Source organism: Erithacus rubecula (genome assembly GCF_903797595.1).
Source record: "Erithacus rubecula genome assembly, chromosome: 8".
NCBI classification, from domain to species: domain Eukaryota; kingdom Metazoa; phylum Chordata; class Aves; order Passeriformes; family Muscicapidae; genus Erithacus; species Erithacus rubecula.
In genome coordinates this window covers 1,799,944-1,820,553 of record NC_136659.1, presented here as the reverse complement: position 1 = coordinate 1,820,553, position 20,610 = coordinate 1,799,944, and the positions used below count along the sequence as shown (strand labels likewise).

The 20,610-nt window shown below is 47.8% G+C and overlaps 1 protein-coding gene and 1 long non-coding RNA gene across 10 annotated transcripts in view; one reads left to right on the top strand and one right to left on the bottom strand.

Moving 5' to 3' along the window:
- Window positions 1-10,806: 10,806 nt before the first annotated feature.
- Window positions 10,807-20,610, bottom strand: part of AGAP1 (ArfGAP with GTPase domain, ankyrin repeat and PH domain 1) — a 289,598-nt gene continuing 279,794 nt past the window's right edge. For all 9 annotated transcript variants that reach the window (XM_079310686.1, XM_079310687.1, XM_079310688.1 and 6 more), the window contains 2 exons: window positions 11,533-11,788; window positions 10,807-11,019 (listed from right to left, as the gene is read on the bottom strand). In XM_079310686.1, coding sequence (XP_079166812.1) covers window positions 10,816-11,019; window positions 11,533-11,788 — 460 coding nt within the window. In that variant the 3' untranslated portion in view covers window positions 10,807-10,815. The remainder of the gene's footprint in view (window positions 11,020-11,532; window positions 11,789-20,610) is intronic.
- The window catches only part of LOC306804315, a 103,517-nt gene continuing 99,397 nt past the window's right edge, over window positions 16,491-20,610 (top strand). The window contains exons 1-2 of the long non-coding RNA XR_013774849.1: window positions 16,491-17,544; window positions 17,588-18,881. This is a non-coding gene — a long non-coding RNA (uncharacterized lncRNA). The remainder of the gene's footprint in view (window positions 17,545-17,587; window positions 18,882-20,610) is intronic.

The window sequence follows — 20,610 nt, the reverse complement described above, 5'->3', positions numbered from 1 at the left end:
CCATGGGGGGATACCCAGCAGAACTCCCCAGAACTGCAGGGTGCCTCCAAGGCAAAGGCTAAAAACAGGGCTGAGAGGGTGGAGTTTGTTTTTTTGGCTGGGACAGGCTGCTCTCTTCCCCACGGCAATTTGCAGTTCTGCCCCCTCTCTCTGGCTGCACCTGGGGACCCCCACCGGGGTGCTGGGGACATCTGCACCCCACAGCAGCCTCTGGGCTCTCCAACACCCAAGGCAGATCCAACATCCTCTCTCTGGCCCCAAGCACAGGTGGGATTTCCAAGCCGGTGCTTGGAATGAATGAAACTGCAGGATGAGTTGATTTGGCACTTGGGAATCCCTTTCCTCCCTCCTGCTGCTATGGGTATCAGGCTTTTCCCTTTTCTCTCCTTCTCATCCTTCCTCTGGCAGCTTGAGGCTGCTTCAGCTCCCAGCCTTGGCTTCATTAGATCGACATTCCTGGCCTTGGATTCCCACTGATCCTCCTAAACGGTGCCAATCGTTTGCTCCTGCACCAAAACGCCGAGAAATGACCATTTTTTTTCACTGCCAAAGGAGATTCTCATCACCCTCGGTGGCAGCAGCAATTCCTGAAAGGCTGGAGCGAGCTCCTTTTTTTTTGTGCATCCCTGGAAGCCCAAGGTCAATCCCTGCTCCATCACCTCTCCTCTGCCACCACTCCAGCATCCTCCTCATCCTCTCTCTGGGAACCAAAACAAACAGATTTGGGAGCCGGGACATCGCAGGACGCAAATAAATAAGTGCTAATTGCTGGCGCTGGGCGTCAAAGGGTTACTGAGAGCATTTATTGGGCAATTAAAGGCTTTACTGGGAATTAGGAGGGATCAATGACTGCCTAGTGGGATTCCAGCGCTTTCACCACGTTTCCCTCCTGGTCACCCCCGCAGGCTGCGCTCTCTCTTTAGGGTTGAATTTGATGGCCTGAAAGGTTTTTCCCAAAGAACCCTTTGGTTCTCCAAAGTCATGTTCTGGGCGGGAATTGCGAGGTTTCATCATGGAAAAAGCGCAATTCCCGCGAGTGTCGCCTGCCTGAGATCCATCCCGGACTCAGAGGGAAAAGGGAACAGGGATGGGCTCAAGGGCTGGGCTCAGATGAGCCCAAATTCCGGCTGGGCTTCTCCCAGCCAGGGTAACAGCAAGTTCCATAGGGAGGTGTCCCTGCTCATGCAGGAGGTGGGATAAAGAGGAAATTCCAGGTCCCAAACCATCCTATGGCATTGATGTGGGATGCTGTGGATGCTCAGAGCTTCCCAGGGATTCTGGGGATCGGCCAAACTCATGGAAGAGAAATCCACCGAGGGTTATTAACTCGCTGAAAACAGGTGCCTTGGAAGTCCCTGAATTTTCAAGTTCCAGGCTGGGGAAATCCACGGCAAAACCCCCATGAAATCAGATTTCAGACACCCCCAGCTCTGGCCACAGGTGAAGAAATAAAGACCTCGCTCTTTAATGTTACTCTCACCTGACCTCCACGGGGCATAAAGCTTTTCCTTTTGTTTAAAAAGCAGCTGGATCTGGGTTTTTTTCTGGAAAACAAAGCTGTTTATCAGCAAGAGTCAGCCCCACCCCACCACCTCTGAGCTTCCTGTCCTCCTCCCATCGCTCCCTTCACACCAGTCTGGATTTGTGTTAAAACAGCAAATAAACCCAGCAGGTCTGCCCAGGGAATGTCCTGGATGAGGGCTAAAAGCAGGTGGTTCCTATGGAATGGAATTTCTGAGCCCTGGAGGAGCTTCCTTGAGCTGGTGCTGCCAGCGTCCATCAGAGTGAATCCTTTGGAAGCAAGGGTGGAAATGCACAGCAAGGCCTTTATGGCACAGCAACAGTTTGGGCTTTTTAAGAATTACTTTTTCCTCTTAAAAAAAAAAAAAAAAAAAAAAAAAAAGGAAAAAAGGGGATGTTTCCCCCACTCCCATTACGGGAATCAAGAGTTTTCCTTCAAAACCTCCTCCTGACCCCCGTTGCTTTGCCTTAGGATATTTTCTTTTTTCCCAAGGCATCAGTGGATGCCACCAGCTGGGAGCGTTTCAGGGGTACACAGGGGTGGGCTCAGGGTAAGGTGAGGAACGTGGGCATGAAAGGCATCCTTACATCTGCTCCACCATCCCTGAGCACCAGGATCTTCCAGGAGAAGCCAGATCTTAGGAGGGTTGTTAGGGAGAGGGAGCAGCCAGCCGTGCCCATCACGAAATCAAAACCCACATCCCTTCAGGAGAGCAAAGGAGGGGAGGGACGGATGGTTCCTAAAAAAAGGAGCACTACTACAGCTTTACACCCAGGGGGAATCCAAACAGAGTTCTCCCACGCTGGAAGTTCACATTTCAAATCCAGAAGGGGAGAACACAAAGCACTCCTCTCCTGCCTCGGTGCTGCTGGGGTTGAACGGGGTGGGGAAACCTTTCAGGAACAAAGGGGTGCAGCTGCTGCGTGACCAACCAGCCATGTGCCCCCCCCAAAAGGGGGGCAAAAACAACATCCACGAGCAGCCCTGCGGGTTTGCATCCCCCACGGCGCTGCTGGAGCCTCCCTGGAGCTCCTGGCAATGAGGAGCAGGAAAAGCAGCAGCAAAGTTCCCCCAAATCCCCGTGTGACAGGAGAGGTGGGAGACTGGATGGGCAGTGAGGAATGAACAGAGCAGGCTGAGAAGATGAATCCCAACCCCCCCAAATCCCAGCTGCAGCAGCCCCACTCAGATACAATTGCATCTCTCCAACCCTGGCCAGGTTTTCTCTGGAGCAAGATCTGCCCTGTGGGGCATCTTGGTGGCTTTGAGGTCATCAGGACTGCATCAGATGTGGGGTCAGGAATAGGGACAATCCCAATCTGCTGCTTCTTCCTCCATTCAAGGGAAATTCCCCACTTTTCCCACCTTTCCTCATCTCTGAGCACCCCTAATTTCTCTGTGGAGTGTGAGGTGGGAAAAACACAGATGGCCAAACCCACCACTGGTGTCTCCATGGTGCTCCTCATAGATCTTAGATCTCCTTCCATTCTTCCCACATTATTTAAATAATCTTTAAATCATAATCCCCCCTCTTTCAATACAAATTTATGGAATTTTACCTGCTGTTCTCCAAGGACCACACAGCTCCCCCAGCATGATGTAATTCCTTCTTGCAGGTAAAACTAAATAAATGTCAGCCAGTGCCCCTTGTTCAGATCTTGGGGCTGGCTGCCTCAGAGAAGCCAAATGGAGAGCAATGAGTTCCCTCCAAAGAAGTGATTAGGCCATGCCACATCCTGACCTTAAAGATGTTTTATTATTCTTACTTTAAATGATCATTTGGGCCAATTTAGCAGATACAGATGTAACCGTTACCGGCCTAATTCCTTGGATCCCCTCCAGAGAGTCTTAAAGCCAAGGTGCAACATTTACTGCTCCCTTCCTCAGGGAGAAGAACTGTTTTTAATGAAAGCTCCCATATTTTTGGCTGGGAGACCTGTCACTCCAGAGGCACTTCCAGAACTCTTAGATATACACCCATTATGGCCCAGCTGACTTATTGCTTTTTAATTTATCAATTTGAACCATTACTGGCTCTTCTGACATCCCAGGTCCTGGACAATCCTTCATCTTTATTGCTGGCAAGGAGTGACAGGAGAAGGGAACAGGTGGAGCTACAGAAACCACCAAGACTCAGGCAAAGAACAAGCTGAGACCAACAAGTTTTCTTGTCTTTATTAGAAAGAGACCTATACAATATAGCAGCCTCTCTCTGCAGTACTTTACAGCTTTTTTGTTCCTTTTTTTTTTAAATTTTAATTTTTATTTTTAATTATTCAGAATACTGTACAGCTGACACAAAAAATCTCGATGTGTAGAGAGAGAGAGAGAGGACAGGGGAACATAATACAAACTGGCATACTTAATCAAACCCAAATCATAGGAAACAACAAGCAAAGTGAAATGTTTGTCAATCAGTTTAATTACAGTACAAACAATATAAATAAAGCATCATCGAGTCATTGTAAAACAAACTTGCTGGATGAGGTAATATAAAAACAACAACAAAAGACATTTTTTTTTCTTTTTCTTTTTTTAGAATTTTCACACTGTCTTGTCATCATTTATACATTATTATTTACAGTAACAGAAAACAAAACAAAAACAAAAAAAAAACCCAACAAAACCAAACCCCAACAACCCAAAGCTTGCTATAAAGCCTGCCATGTGCTAGGTATCTCCTGCCTCTACCCCGAGCAGGTGTCCCCTACTCACCTGGGCTCCCTCCCTACTCAACTGGAAAGACAAACACCACAAAGCAGAAAGACCTGAAAGATCTGGGGGCTGAACACAAAACCCAACCTTTGCTGGACTGGATTTGCCACAGGTTGGAGCTGCTCAGGTGTGGGCAAAGCAGTTTTGGGATATGCTCAATCCTGCTGGGGCCCAGGAGGTTTGGAGGCAGCAGGAGCTGCAGATCTGAGCTCTTGGCCGTTCCAAGCTGAGTCAAACACATCCCAAAACGAGTCCCTGGTGTTTTAGGGGATGCTCTCCCCCAAATGCCCCTCAGGCTGTGCACCCACATGCAGTCTACAAGTGAAAGGTGCTCTTGACAGTGACACAGTAAAGGGAGCTGGGACAACCCCTGCAAACTTGGGACTTGCATGGAGCTGTGTGCTTCCAGAGGATGGGAACATCCTCTTTTCCTCAGCAGATTCAATGGGGAATCCAGCTGAGCCCCTGGTTACCTCAGGGAAAAAACACTGGGAAGGGGGTGGTTTCCACAGCATTTCAAAGGAATGGAAGGAGCAGGAAATGAAAGATCCTCCCATCACTTCTGCACACCCAGCCATGGCTCTCTCCACAGCTCACAGATCCCACACTCAGGTTCAGCCAGGAACACGAGTCTCAAGCATATTTATATTAAAAAGAAAGGCAAGACTCTGTCCTCTCTACCTTCAGAATCTCCTTCCCTGGAGCTTTCCACCCCCAGGGCTGGCAGTTGGGATTTCTCCCCTCCAGTCCTGGAGGCCAAGCTCAAGGTTTTCTCAAGCTGTATTTTTAAAAAACCTCTGAGGCTGCAGCAAGCATGGACCTCATCTCCCTGCACCTCTCAACCCCTCAAGCCAGTGTCCCTCCTCCTGCCTCCTTGGAAGTGGCTGGTCTGACTCCAGCTGGGAAACTTGCCCCTCTGGAAACATCCAAGCAAAGCTCCTGATGGTGATTTAGGGCATTCCCACAATCACTGACAGCAGTTTGAGGAGCAGGCACCAGCACATGGGCACAGCAAGTGCAAAGTGACCTCCAGGTGACACCTGAGGGCTCAGGTGCACTTCATCCACTGGTTCAACTCAGCTCAGATGCCAAAAACCCCACACAGAGCACCAAAACCCTTCCTTGGTCCTGCAGGAGTTTGGGGTTTGCCTTCAGCAGAGGGGATGTGATCAAGTTGTTTCTGTGAGAAGTTTTCCTCCTCATACCCTGCAATTCCTGAGGACCAGGGAAGTTTTTGGCTACTTCAGCTCCCAGGAACAACAAAACCCACAGGGATAGTTCTGGAAAGCAGGGAAGAGCTGAGGGTGCATTCACTGCCAGCAAGCAACGTGGCCACCGTCCCCAAAGCATGCCCTGAAGTGTCCCCCACCCACCCCCCTTCACATTTTGTACAGAACACACAGATGAAAAACAAGGAGCTCTGAAGCACTGCAAAACAGCCAGCCCTTAGCACTGGAAGCTAAAATAAAACACATCCAGAAAATCTGAGGGAAAGCTGAGGCTGTGCCTGCCAACAGAACTGACTGCTGCCACAGGGGTTTGGGATCTGGGCAGGCATGGGGACATGAAGGGGTTAAAACTGCTGAAATGCACAAAGACATCTTTATTTTATCCATCCACAAGTGAAATTCTCCCTCCTGAACATGGGAGTCAAGATGGGAGTTCATTCACCCACACATCTTGCTGTCACCCTGAAACAATACATGGGGCCAGAAACATGCTTGGTGGCTTGGGGCGGAAGATGGCCCTAAAAAAATCCCAAACCGACCTTCTCTGAAATCATGCAATTCCCCTCTCAAATCATGAACTATTCACGGCTCCTGACAATCCTGGACAAAACCCCTCCTTTAAAGTGTGGGACAGACTCAGGCAACTCAAGGTAAACTGTCCCAATATTTACTTTAAAAACTGGCCCATGCTAAACAACAAAGCAAAACCTACAAATACCCTAAACCAACAAATTCACCCACCTACAGCTTTGGATGTTTTTGCTCTATGACCTCTATTATTTTTTTTTCAAACAGGAGATTATTTTCCAATAAACCCATTCAAGCCTGCCTTCCTTTTTTTGGCAGCTTAGAACTCAAACCCCTCTGCAGAACCTCTTAGTTTGGGGTAGTTCAGTGTTTCTTTTCTACATCCAAAGGGGGTTTTAAATTTTACCAACAAATCATCAAGAATGGAAGGTGTGGAACTGAGGATCAGGCAGAGATCCCACCTCAGGATGGGTGTAGCAGCCTCTGGAGGGGGGAGGAAGATGCCTGACAATGAGATGAGGGTGGGGAAGTTCTCTCCTCTCCAGCCAAGCTGCCCCAAAGTTTGGTCCCCAACGCTCTCCACCTTTCCCTCGAGTCCCCTCGTTGACAACAACCACTCAACCAAACATGAAATGACCATTTCACCAGCACCAAACCCCCAAAACCATCCCTGATAAGGTGCAAAGGCGGCTCCCCGAGACGTTTGGGAAGGGCCCCCTGGGGACCCCCTGATCTGTGCTTGTCTCCACTACCACTGCTTTACACTAGAAACTACAAATTACTTCATTTCTCCCCATCTCCATACAAATATAAAAGCTGAAGCTATTCCAACCCCATAGAATCTAATTATTCTACATTACAGTGCCAGGGATCACTTCCAAGAGCAGATCTGCATTCCCACCTCGACTCCTCTCCCTACATGACTCGGCCTCCTCTGGCCCAGGGAAATCTCCAAGTGCAGCTAAACTTTTTTTTTTTTTTTTTGTTTTTATTTATATATATATTTTTTGCACTAACACACATAATTTAAGGGAAGGGGGACAAGACAGTGAATTAAACAATGCTGTGTTTACACTTGGTTATTTTACACTGTGCCCAAATGCTTCACAATCCTCTCCTCTTTCTAGGAGCTCACCAGGCTTTCTGAGCAGCAAGATTTTTTTTCCCCCTGCTCCTTTTATACCACCAAAATTGGAAATCTGGTAATTGGAGCCCTTGGCTAAATCTCTGTATTCAGGGCAGGACCCTGAATTTTTCCAAGGCTGGGTCTCTTTTCTTCATGAAGAGCATGGAGAAGCAAACCCTCCCTGGCAATATCTGACTGAATTCCACAGCAATTAGCCAAAGGGATGAGGAAATATGGAAACAGCAATGGCTGAGTCTCTCCTAGTGTTTTAGCCACGGATAAAGTGCAGAGGAAGGGGGATTTCAAGGTATCTGGGATGAGGGGAAGGGTTAAGTGGGGTGCAATGACAACCAGTGCTGCAGACTCCATTTGCAGAGAAAACAGCTTTGGCTGCTGGGTTTCTGCTGGGATTTCTCATGGACTGGGTCACAGCTAGGGCTTGTTTTGTTCCCAACAGGTCAAACGGTGTGAACAGCCTGACAGAGGGCTCCAAAAAAGCAACAGGAGTGCCTAATCAACAGACAAGGAATGGAAAGGGGTGGGAGAATGGAGTGAAAGCAAGGGGAAGGACAATTCCTGCAGGGTCTCCACGTGCCAGGAGACATTGCCTGATTCTGCACCTGGATGGCTCCAAGAGCATCCTCTGCAAAGGGCAAACTCATGCCCTGAAAAGCCTGTGGAGCTCTCAAAGCCAAGCCCCACCAGGACCCAGCCAAGGAGAGCTTCCTCCATCCCTGCCTTGGTGAGAGGGGCTTCCCCCTGTCCTCCACCCTGCAAGGAGTGGCTTGGTGACAACACCCTAGGTGATCTCACCTGGTGGGTCCCTTCCAACTCAGGATAATTTGGGATCTCCTGGCTTTCCCAGGGAGCTCTGCCACATGCAGGACTGGGAATCCTCCCCACAGACCCCCCCATCAACATTGTTCAACACAGATATGCCAACACTTATGGGAAACCACATTTAGAGTAAAAGCAACTGTGCTACCACTTAATTAAAGCATTACTTGGCTTGCCTGGATGCATAATTGTAATACACTGGAATTTCCTCTCCTAAAAATATTCTGTGCATTCTAAAATATTTCAAGGGATGCTCTCAGAAGATTTTTAGGAAAGGACCACGTAATTTTTCTACCTGAAATCCACCTGGTTGCCCTTGTTTCTCAAACATCACCCTCAGTCTTATCAGAGGAATGTGGAGCATCAAACAATGTACAGAAAATAATCTCAATTAGGAAAAAAAACCCCAGCTGTGACTCAGAATGTGCACTGAGAACTCTGCCCACCATGGGTTTGAAACACTGGACTTGGTTTTTGGGATACAAATGCCCTGGATGCTCCTGGGGGGAACAGCAGGCAGCTCTAGCACCTCTGGGATTGCCATTCCTGAATCCCTGCTGTGGCAAAGCTCCCCAGCACCAGCACACAGAGGGTTCCACAGCATCCCCTTCAGCTGCACATCAGCTGGGCTGTCCCCTCCCTGAGGGACCATCTCTAAGTACCAAACATCAGGAATGGTGGGGAAATGGCAGTTCAAACAGACACCTTTCCTGAATGAAAAAAAAAATTCAAATATTTGGAAGTATCCCAGTGGGAAGGGAATCAGCTGTGTCTGGTGCAGTCAGCCTAGGCTGGCTGGAGTAAGAATCCCTCCTCCCAAATACTCCAAGGTTTAGAAATCAACAAAGTACAAAAGGACAACACCACCAAAGAGGAGAAGCCAGTCAATATTCCTGTGCTTCCAGCTTGAGGCTCATTTTTCAGCCACAACTTTACCTCAAATCCGTAAATTTTCCTTTTTTTTTTTTTTTGTTTTTCCTTAAGATAACCACATTGCATTTTTTCCTTTACATTTTGTCCACATTGAATTTATTTATCAGCTGCTCCTTCCATCTGTGTGCTGAATGAAACACAGAGCCCCAAGGAAGAGCACTACCAAAGGCTTGGGAAATACACAGAAGGTACATTTCCAAATTACTGTGCTTTATGCACCTCACTGCCTTCACATAATTGCTCCTTTGCCATCGAATTCAGTTGAGTTTTCAACTTTCTCCATGATAAACCCTGCCCTCATCCCCACATTGCCATATTAAAGAAAAAAAAAATAAAAAATCATTTTTCTGCCTGCCAAAACCTCTGCTTCCCCATGCCAGAATCCTGCTAGATGGGATGTGCCTGGTAAGACCAAACACAATCCAAGCAAGCATTAAAAGTTGGAATTGAAATGAAGTGTCCAGGCCACTTGCACAAGCCATTTTTCTTGGCAGAGCAGCCGTGCCCTGCCCGCCGTGGTGAAGGCTATCAATTCTGAACTTAATCAAATCTGATCTTCCCCCAGCCAGAATAGGCCTTTTTGTCTTGGCTTGTGAAAGCTTCCTGACTTCTGGAGTAAAATATATTTACAGTGCTGAGGAACAGCTTCTTTTTTCCCTTCTAGAAGGTCTCACATGGTTTTTTTTTTCACTTCCCTGTGCCAAATGTGCCGTGATCTCCTGATATGTTGTTCCTCACAACAAGGCTTTGGAAAGAATATTTGCTGGGAATATTATCAATGTACAATAATGATCTGTAACCCACAGATCCTAACTAGTTGCACATTATTTAGTTCACATCCATTACAGTTTATAAATTAACAGAGATGTCATTGTTTTCTGTACAAACAAAAAAAAAATCAATGTATATTTGCGGTCTTTTTTTTATTCAAATAGATTTTAAATACATAGAATCTAGAGACACAATACAAAAATCTGTATAAGTTAGGCAATGCATCACAGGAGTGACCAAAAACTCAACACGATTTACCTTGGCAAAATGACAGAACCTATTTCTGCTGGCTGAAAACATAACCAAAAAAAAAAAAAAAAAAATTAGCTTTAACGCATTTATTAATTTCACCCAACGTGCTTGAAATGTTGTTTTCCGTAGCGGTATTCATTATTCCTTTTTGTGTTTCAGGCTTACTCTTATTTATTTTTTCCATTTTGTTTTTACACCAAGGAGACTGCAGTCAAATAACACTCAGCAACTCATTTCCTCTCTTTGGACTGAAAAATTAAACAGATACTAAATTATGACAGTGAATTTAGAAAGGAGGGCTCCAAGGGCTCGAAAGAACATGTCTGAGATAATATGATGCTTCTAAGAATATTGCAATCACATCCAAGCAATCACCGAAGCGTGCCATGTAACTACCTCCTCAGCTAATATGCTTTTTTCTCCGTGATGACTAATCATGTTCTATTAAACAGCAGTAATGCTGGAAGAACTCAACTATACAAGTGTAATGAAGCCAGTATTCTCCCCGGACAGATTAGCTACAACTGATTTGACACATACCATCATAGGAGCTTCAAACCTGACAAACTCTGTGCTTGCTTCTGATTTATGCCGTCAAGCTCTTCAGGAGAAGAGAATGGAAATCCAGGCGTCGCCGCGTTCGGTAGAGGTGAAATGTTCCGATGTGCTTCACTGTCAGTCAGGGAAAGTCACCGTCTCTCCCTCCCTCCCTCCCGGGCTCGGCTCGCCCCGCGCCCTCCCGGCTGCAGCCGCCATGGAGCCGCGGGCCCCGCTCCTCCCGGCCCTCCGCTCCCGCCTGCACCCGGGCCGGGCTGCGCTGGGGACAAGGACAGGGACGGTCGCCAGACTCACGGAGCGGGGCCGCGATGGGTGCGGAGCAGCGGGAGGCCAGCTCGCTCCCCTCAGATGATGGTGGGCATCCTCCCGCCGCCGTTGTTGCGGTTGTTGTTCTTCCTGGACAGGTTGGGGGTGGCCATGAGGGCGAAGCGCTCGTCGGGGCAGCCGTACTGCAGCAGCACGTCGATGCACTCTTGGCTGGAGGCCTGGCGCGCGTAGGCCAGCGCCGTGTTCCCGTGCGCGTCGCGCGCCATCACGTCCACGCCGTACTGCGGGAGAGCAGAGCAGAGCTGCTGGGGCAACATCCCGGCACTGCGCCGGGGGAACCCAAGGGAGCAGGAGGAGGGAGCGCGCAGGAGAGCACCCGACAACGCGAGCCTGGCGGCGCTGAGACACGGAGGGGAAAATGTGTGGGACAAGTCTGCCCTGGTGGTACTTCAAGCTAAGGGAATCTCTCCTTCACTTTGCAACGAGCAGCAGAGAGGCAGAAAACCCAGGCTCAGGACATGTGGAGCCCTCCAGGAGCAGGAACACAGCCCAGCCCTGCCCAGCCCAGCCCTGCTGAGGGGTCCAGCCCAGCCCTGCCAGCCCAGCCCAGCCCTGCCCTGCCCTGCCCTGCCCTGCCCAGCCCAGCCCAGCCTGCCCTGCCAGCCCAGCCCAGCCCTGCCCTGCCCTGCCCTGCCCTGCCCAGCCCGCCCTGCCAGCCCAGCCCAGCCCTGCCCTGCCCTGCCCTGCCCAGCCCGCCCTGCCAGCCCAGCCCAGCCCAGCCCAGCAGCCCTTACCCAGATGAGGAGCTGCAGCAGCACCACGCTGCCCTTGCGGCAGGCCAGGTGCAGGGCCGTGCGCCCGTCCCCGTCCCCGCAGGTCTCGTTCACCTCGTCCCGCGTGCCGTGGGCCAGCAGCAGGATCACCGTCCGCAAGTCCTCCTCAGCCGTGGCCCTCAGCAGGTGCTGGCCCAGAGACAGCTCCAGGCACTGCAGCGGGGCGAGGAACAGCTTCTGCTCGTACTTGGCGCGGATCCAGAGCTCTTTTTCTTCCCTGGGGAGGGCGGAGAGGGGACAGGTCACTCTCACCTGGTGTGGCAGCCAGCAGCGCTCAAACAACAAGGAGGTTATTTCCCTCTCAAAGTGATGCCAAGAAAGCCCTCACGAGAACAGTTCACCCCAACCTTGTATTGTTAGCAATATTTGTGTTGTCCACCTTTACTGTTCCTGAGCCAGTGCTTGAGATCCTCCTTGATGGATGCTGTGCCCACGGGGTTGTAGGATCGCAACAGCCAGGAGGTGTCAAAAATCCCTGAGCCAGCAAGAGCCCTTGCTGTCACAAAGAGCAGAGACACCACAAGCAGCCAGGTTCCACTTAAGGCTGGAAAACACGCTGCAAAAAAAAATGCACCCAATTTCTGTATCCCAGACCAGAAGTTACTAAATGGGGGCTTTGTCCCCTTCCAAGTTGAGTCATGTTCCCAAAGGCATAAGGATGATTCTTCTTGTTTTCCCAAAATTCAAACCAGTGCTTTGAAGCACCTTTTCCTCCTGCTATATCAAAGGACCATCAGAAGCTTTCTGGTGCTATCCTGTTACAGCAGAACAAGGACTACAAACAAGGCCCTCCACTCGCCATTTCAAAAATTACCATACAATTACATGATCTGAGAGCACCAGCCCCAGACAAAGCCCCATTTAGAGGTCCCTCAGGTAATCTGCCCAGCCTGAGAAAACCACAAACATCACCTGAGTCAGGCAACTGGGTGCTGGTGACAGATTCTCTCCCCTGCAGTACAAAAGGCCAAGCTCTGTTTACGCCTTTCAGCCATGTTTACACTGCTCCCAGTAATCTAGTGTCAGGTTAGCCCTAATCTGTTTTTAAATACTTATGTAAACATCTCCTTCCACCAGCAAATCTGGATTAGTTTTGCATCATTTCCTGGGACATGTGGAGTGACCTTGCTGTGACCTGCCTGGATGCTTTCAGGCACAGCTTCCCAAAGCAGGCACAGCTTCCCTGCCCTGGCCACAGTTTATCCCACAAACAGGGCAAGGGCTTCTCCTCAGAGCAAAAGTGCAAACAGAAAATTAGCACAGAGAGTGCTTCTTTTACCTCAGACCTCTGAATGACTCCTGCAAGCTAAAGACACACCAAAGAAACCCCTCCACAACCCATTTGGGCAGTTGCAAATTAACCTTTGATGGCAGGATCTGATAAATGGAGTATTGCTGCAGGTATTCCAGATGGAGAGGAGGAAGAAAAGGAGTTCTGTTATCAGAATCTTTAATTCATGGCTCTTCTAATTACATTTTTCAGGTAAAAAGCCAAACTAGAAGCAGTGTCATGAAAGGGATAAAGTAACATACAATTACCTGCAATAAAATGGGAATTCTTGCAACAGTTCTGCTCCCAGTATCTATCTAGATTATCTTCAAGGATGTTAGCAAAGATCTCACATGATTTTTAAACACACACAGAGGTACTGAGAGTATAACCAACACATCCACTACATGTTTAAAATGTGCCAGACTGGAAAATGAGGTGATTCAACCTGTTCACCCACAGTAACGCACACCAGGGCTCTGGGAATTTACTTTTCCTATGTCCATATATCCTAAAGGCAAAATATTCCTCAGATATATTAATAATAATATAAGTAATACTTTTTTTAGCTTAGTCAAGGATCTGCAAACAAATCCCCCTCTCCCCTGACCATCCTTGGAGTGAGAGAAACTTTTGGCTCCCATCAGAGCACTGGTTGCTGTGATCACTGTGGCTTAAGAAAAAGTCCCTTTCTATTTAGGAAAAAAAGCTGTTTGAGACAAGTCTCCCACTTCCAATCACCGCTCAGCCTAAATTGTACCATGCTAAATAGAGAGAGTAACTGCTTAGTTCAGGCAGAGGCTCTCAAGGCTTGAGGCTGCTGGTTCACAAATCTCTCAGCACGAATTTCACACTTGCTGTGCATCATGTGGGCAGTCCTGATGCTCCTGGAAGGATGCAAGAAAGAGAGAGAGGGATGCCCCAGTCCTGCTCAGTTTTGTCCCACTGCCTCAAAAGGCTGGGGAAACAAGAGGAAAGTCTGAAAAAGCCAGTGTCACAGGAAGGGGAATGTGCTCCACCTGCCTCAGTGATGAGCACTAAACGACTTCACTCAGTAAGGTCCAGTTCCACCTCTGGAGTCACATCAAGGGTTGTGGTGGAAGTATAAATCAAAATAAAGGTGTTACAGGGGCCTCAGGCATTTGGGGCAGCACGTCACTGACACCAGTATGGGAGGAGATTTAGGTCTTTTTCAACAGTACAAACTGGGCACAAGAAAGACTCAGATTTCAGGGTGGGAAACAAAGTCTCATGAGAGGTAGGAGGAAAAGCACACTGGAGAGCCTCATGGAGAGCCACAACACACAGGGACTGCTTTGCAATGAGCACCTAGAAAGCCAATGTCCACAAAGATCCTCCCTCCATCCCTGGCACTAACCATTTAATTTGGATGGGAAGTCCTGGGGACTTTCCTGGGAGACAGCTGCAGCTCCGCCGCTCGCATCCATCTCAGAAACCCTGACAACAAGACATAAATACTGCAATTGTTGCTCTGATGCCCCAATTTCACTTCTGGGATCCACAGCTTGTCTTGGTTGAGGTTTCATTTCCCCCAAGGAAGGCCAGTCCAAGAGCAGAGTTGTCAGCAGTAGATCACTTAACCTCATTGCAGTTCCCTGGAGGACCACTGCTCACATCCCCTGTTAGTTAATGAGCTAAAAAATGAATTATTGGAGCGGTCAGCAATAAGCAGGAAGAGGAGGCACAGTGTTTCATTTCAGCCAGCACTGACATACCTTTAAATAAATCAACTGACTAAGAGTACAAGGAAGTGTGAGGGAGAGCAACTCATCAGGAGAAAGACACTGAACCAGTCCCTAAAATAAAGGCTAGTAAATATTTCCCTCTTTTCCTCCCTTAATTGCAGTCCTGGCAATTCTAAATGATCCTCTCCATACCAGACCCTTCCAGCTGTAGTTGTCAAAGCCAAACCAAGACTCTTTCAGTGAACCTGCAACAGTAGAGTCCTTGTCTCAGGACCAAATCAAAGCTGATGTGCATTAGAAGCAACATCTTCACATGCTCTGATGGTCCCAGTGACACCAAACTCTGAAGAAGGTGTGAGCTGCCTCTTCCTCATATGGAGAAAAATGAATAGATTTTAAGTTCCTGGATAAACTTAGAGAAATGAACAACAGAGCTCTAAGGTCAGATGTTCTCTGAGCCTTTTCTCTCTAAATATCTGCATTCAAACCCTGATCTGGACCTGCTGGTACAGACTCCAAACCACACAAGGGGTAAATATGGCAGAGGATCACTGCAAAACATGACAGAACCAGGAGTGAGTCACTAATCTTGTCCAGAAAGTGCCACCAAGCTCTCTGCTCCTACAGGAGTCTCCATCACTTGTGAACCCCAAGAACACACAGTGGTGTGAATAACGAAATCCCTGCAGCAGAAGCAACACTGTACATAGGTAAAAGGTTATTAGAAACAGATGAAAATTTCAGTTCTCCGTTTATTTTGATCTAATTAGGTGCTTGCTTCTCAAGATAATGTCCAATTATTTAAATTACTCTGCCAGCCACATCACATCATTATTATGTGGAAACAGAAATACTGGGCACTGGAAGGGGGGAGGGTAAGCAGGGAGCATCAGAGAAGAGAAAAAGCAGATTTGCTTCGAGCACAGCCTCGCTCCAGGAGCCTCACTGTGTTCCCCAGCCGTGGGTTTGCACTGGAGAAGCTCCTTGAGGAGCCCACATCCTACACAGCTCAGCCCCATCATGTGGTGCATTGGGTTTTCCACCCTACAAATCCCATCCAGTTGGTGTCCACTCTCCATCCTGACTCCTCCTCGCTCCCATTCACCTCTACCTTCACCTCCATTTGTCCCTCACAGATACTTGGTGGAGTGACATCAGGAGGCAAACACAAAGAGGATGAGCAGGGTGGGGAAGAAAGTCATGTTCATACAGTGACCCAGAAGTGCCTGAGTAGGCAAGAGCACGTGGCTGGAGAGGCTGAGAGCTTGCCATCAGAATGCCACAGCTCTGGAGCAAGAGCAGCCTCGCTCTTCCCAAAGCGTGACTGGAAGGATGACTAAAATGTCGTGTCGTTATCCAGAGTTACTCACCACTTGTTAAAAAGCTGGATCAAATTCTGAAGGTTATATTAGAAAGACAGTGGACAGCAGGTATTTACCATGGCACAGCACTGATTTCCCACCACCAGAAATAAAAGCAGGCTTCTTACAGGCACTTTGAAGTGAAGTTTTATCCTCCACACCTCTGACAACACTGAAAAGCTCCTGGATTTTTTTATTCCTTTCTTCTCTCTTGCTAAAGGAACTAATTCTGTAAGAGAGGAGGCCTCTCAGTGGTGTCTCCATGGTTGCTGTGCAGGTGCTGTGCCCGTGTGTTGCCATTTCTGGTTGCTCACTGAAGTACAACCCTTTAACGCTGTGGTAACCTGGCCAGCTCAGCAAGAGCTCTGCCAAATTTCCTCTCCTGTTGGCCAGCTGACAAGGTTAATGTGTCTCTTCCAAGAAAATGAAGTAAATCCAACCCACTGCACCTCCCAAACTCCTGGAAGAGCCCCAGGATGTGTCATTAGCTTTGTGGTCCAGCACACAAGGAGCACACATCACCTAATGACCGGCACCGGGCAGCTGGATGTGCCGGGACTTCCCGATTAAACAATCCCTCTCTGATGATCCCAATAAATGGCACTGCTTTGGACAGAGCTGGTGATGCAGTGTTGAGAAGGGTAAAAGGAAAATATTGGAGGAGGGGGTGGGATTGAAATGTTGGAGAAAGGTTCACGATGCTTTTAATTGCAACAGCAAAAGGGGGGAGAAGACAGAGGGCGAGAAGAAAGGGGCTAGCAGCAAGGAATTTCCAAAGTGCCTTCCTGCCCCGAGCAAAGCAGGAACTGGGAGGAGAGGCATGGAAGAGGAGCTGGGAACAATATGCTGAGAAAACACAGGGGCTTCCTCTCTCTCTGCAGGAGAAGACCCTTGTGCTGCATTGCAAAGGCAGCGCTGAGCAGCTGAGCGGCTCCGCGCCCCGCATGCCTTCTCCGCCCGGCCGCGTTGCTAAGGGGGAAGGCACGAGCCCACCGGGAATAGCCAGGTCCCTGGCAAACAAGAGGGCTCCAGACAGCAAACAAAGACCGATGGGCATTTATCCCTTAATTACCGGGAGCTTTGAAGAAACGGGCCCACTGTAAATCCCGCCCGCCCAGGGAACCGACCGCGATTTATGTGCGCCGGGGCAAAGAGGAAATAAATATCTCCCTGGCTCCTGATCAATATTATGAGTGTTTTGCCAACCTACAGGGTGTTTTATGAGCTGTAAGGACAGAAAAGGATCATTAATAATTAAATAAAGTCAACCTATTAAGCTTATTACTTCTTACAGGTTAAACATCCCTGACGGACGAAGGGCAGCCCCACAGGAAAGCTGCGGATCAGCCAACCCGTGTCTTGCCTTGGACTCTAGTCCAAGGGAGCAGCAAGGTAACCCAGCCTGGAAATGATTTAGTTACTGTCTGATGGGGAACTTATCTGCCTGAGGACTGTGTTCAGTCCACTCTTCAAATTTTTGTCCAGGAGACAGACCATTCAGTGCTGCAAAACCATGCCAAATTCAGGTTACTTCTACTCTCAGTCCTTTTCAACCTAACCAAACCAAAAAGGCACAAAACCCTGTGAGTGTTCAAGGCCAGGCTGGCTCTGAGTAACCTGGTCCTAGTGGAAGCAGGTCCCTGGCCATGGCAGGAAATTGGAATGAGATGATCTTCGAGGTCTCTTCCAACCCACACCATTCCAGGTTCTATCAAATAAAGGCCATTTCCCACCACCAGCAGCACCTTGCACTGTCAGGGACTCGTTTCCTGAAGCCCCCAGCTCTGCATCTTCTCCACCATTAACTCTCCTATTCCATTTTTCAGTTTTCCTTTCATAGCTGTGTGTTTCAGGGGGAAAAAAAGCCCTGCTGTGTGTGAGGGACAGAGATCACTCACTTGTGCAGAGCTCAACATGCTTCTCAAATTAATCACGTCTTGCCTGACACTTAGCAGTATGATCATTATTCGGATTCGATGGAGCTCCTCCACCCTCTTCCCTCTCTCCTAACAGCATTCCCCTACACAGGGCTCCAAAACAGCTGCTATTTCTGCACTTGCAGGGTACCCCTCCATGGAGTAAGCTGCACCACTCCTTGAGATCTTGATATACCTGCAGGATTTATCACTGCCCAACATTAACGACCAGCCTGGCCGAGACATCAAGGTTTACTGACTTCAGGCTTTTCAGATAAATACCCTGCAATTGTGGGCTCTGATTTATCACAGAAAATTGCAGCCAACTTCTGTTTTCATTGCACGACACTCCATCTAATAATTTTTAAGGTTTACTTGATAAAATATATCACACCTGTGTAAAGTTAAGCAAAAAAACTGTGTGACATACAACAGCAGGGGATACTGTGGGTACTAAGATAAGGCTTATTATGTGGAGAATAAAGATCCTAAGGGTGACAGCTCTAAGCCTTGCAAGTTGTTTAAGTCTTTTCTCAATAGAAGTCCAGGTTTTTACTTTGTTCTGTACAATTATGTGAAATGGAAACAGTCCCTACAGACTTAATAAAAAAACTTGAAGAAGCTGCAAGTTGTTCTTTTCCTCTAATCCCAAAAGCCCCAGAATTTTTTGAAACAGCATTGCCAGTGGCATTTCAGAGGGAAAAACCCTAACAATGATGAACCCTAAGGATTTGGAGCTCACCAGTGCCCTGAGGAGACCACAAAGACAACCAGAGGGCTGGAGCTCCTCTGCTATGAAAAAAGGCTGAGAGGATTGAGAATGTTCAGCCTGGAAAAGAAAAGAGACCTAACTGTGGCCTGCCAGTACCTGAAGGGAGCCAATAACAAAAATGGGGAGAGCTATTTATAATGGTCTGGAGTGATGGGACAAGGGGGTATGGATTTAAACTGACTGAGAATAGGCTTAGATGGGATATTGGGAAGAAATTCCTCCTGTGAGGGTGGGCAGGCCCTGGCACAGGGTGCCCAGAGCAGCTGTGGCTGCCCCTGGATCCCTGTGAGTGTCCCAGGCCAGGCTGGACACCGGGGCTGGGAGCAGCCTGGGACAGTGGAAGGTGTCCCTGCCCATGGCAGGGGTGGGATGAGGTGGGTTTTAAGGTTCCTTCCAACCTATCCCATACTGTGATTCTGTGATTTTAAACACACAGCTTGGTGAAAATAGTTTAAAAAGCACCATGAAGAGAGGAGAAAGATGGATTTCTCCTAAGGTTTGTAAGGAGAGACTTTACTAGTGTGGATCCCTTATACCCACTCTCTGCTGACCAACAGGAAAGCTCCTAATTCAGGATCTGATTCCTTTTATATGCTGGTACATCAGTATCAAGGTAAACATCCATGAAAATTTAACCCAAACCATGTCACTGTGCTGGCTACCTGGAAAAAAAGGCTCATAACTGAGTTATCACTGTGTGGCTCTAGACACATAAGTGAATTGTTTCCATTTCTTGAGTGGTCAACCTCAGCCCTTGGGCACACCACAAATATTACCTTAAAAAAGCAAAAGCTGCAACAGTTGCATGGAAATGCTAAAACCAAGGAGTACATTTGCTTCTTGCCTGTTTTCAGTAATAAATATATATATGCAGGGAATAGTAATTGGAAACATGTAGCTAATGCATTTCATTACTCGTGTGTAACCACACTTAACCTGATGTCTTAAGTGTATAAATCAAACTGCATTGTGCCAGTACCTAAACACAGACTGGAAATTTCAATTTGCCATTTGATATACAGTCACTCAGGTTAGAAGATTCCATTAATTTCCAATTTGTTAACACTAATTTTCTCCTATAGCAAGGCTGTGCTTAATGCAGCAGTGTTTTAAGCAGAGTTTGGGAAATCATTACTTACTTTTTTGAAAAGGGGGGGGTTAAAACAAAAAAAAAAAAAAGAAAAAAAAAAAAGAAAAAGAAAATTCCCTTCTCAAAGGTGGTGGATGGGAAGTGACACACAACTATTGTAAGGCATAAATCTCAATAATGTGTGCCAGGTGAGAGACAGAGCGAGGTGGCTGCGTGAGGTGCCCCCAACCCTGAGCAATGTGGCGTGGAGCAGGGCTGTGCTCCCCCATCACAGTGCATTAGGGATGCCATAACACTCGCTGATGTGAGCTGCTTTGGAACAGATCCCATGGCAAACACACCAGGGAAGGGAAATGGAGCTGTTCCTCTGCTGGGAAGTGGAGGAGCAGCACAACTGGGAGGGCCTTACAAATAATGAGATAGGGGGAAAATGCCTTGGAGGGACTCAAGAGATCTCAAATGAGAGTTTGCTTGAGGATTCCATCATAGAATCAATAAAGGGGGAAAAAAACCTCTAGGATCATCAAGTCCAACTGATCCAAAATGCAAAAAACACATTGTGGGCTCCAGGAGAACTCACTCTTTACCAGAGGATCAAAAACAGGAAGAGGACGGTCTGAACCTGATCTTTACCCAAGGACAAAACCCTGGAAGAGGATGGTCTGATTGCAATGCCTCACAAAGACCTTCAGAAACGTTTCTTGATTCTTTGTTAACAGTAAATCCAACAGTTTGGTTTGCAAGGAAAAACAAAAGTCCTTTCACAGAGCTTTAATGATATCTTAATTCCAGTAGAAGCAGTAAGATGATGCTCTTTGGAGTATTTGGGTAAAAAGAAAATCCTCCAGCCATTACACTGAAATTATGTAAGACATAAAAGAGAAAATACAAGTAATAAACGTATTTCAGCACAGACTCTGAAGA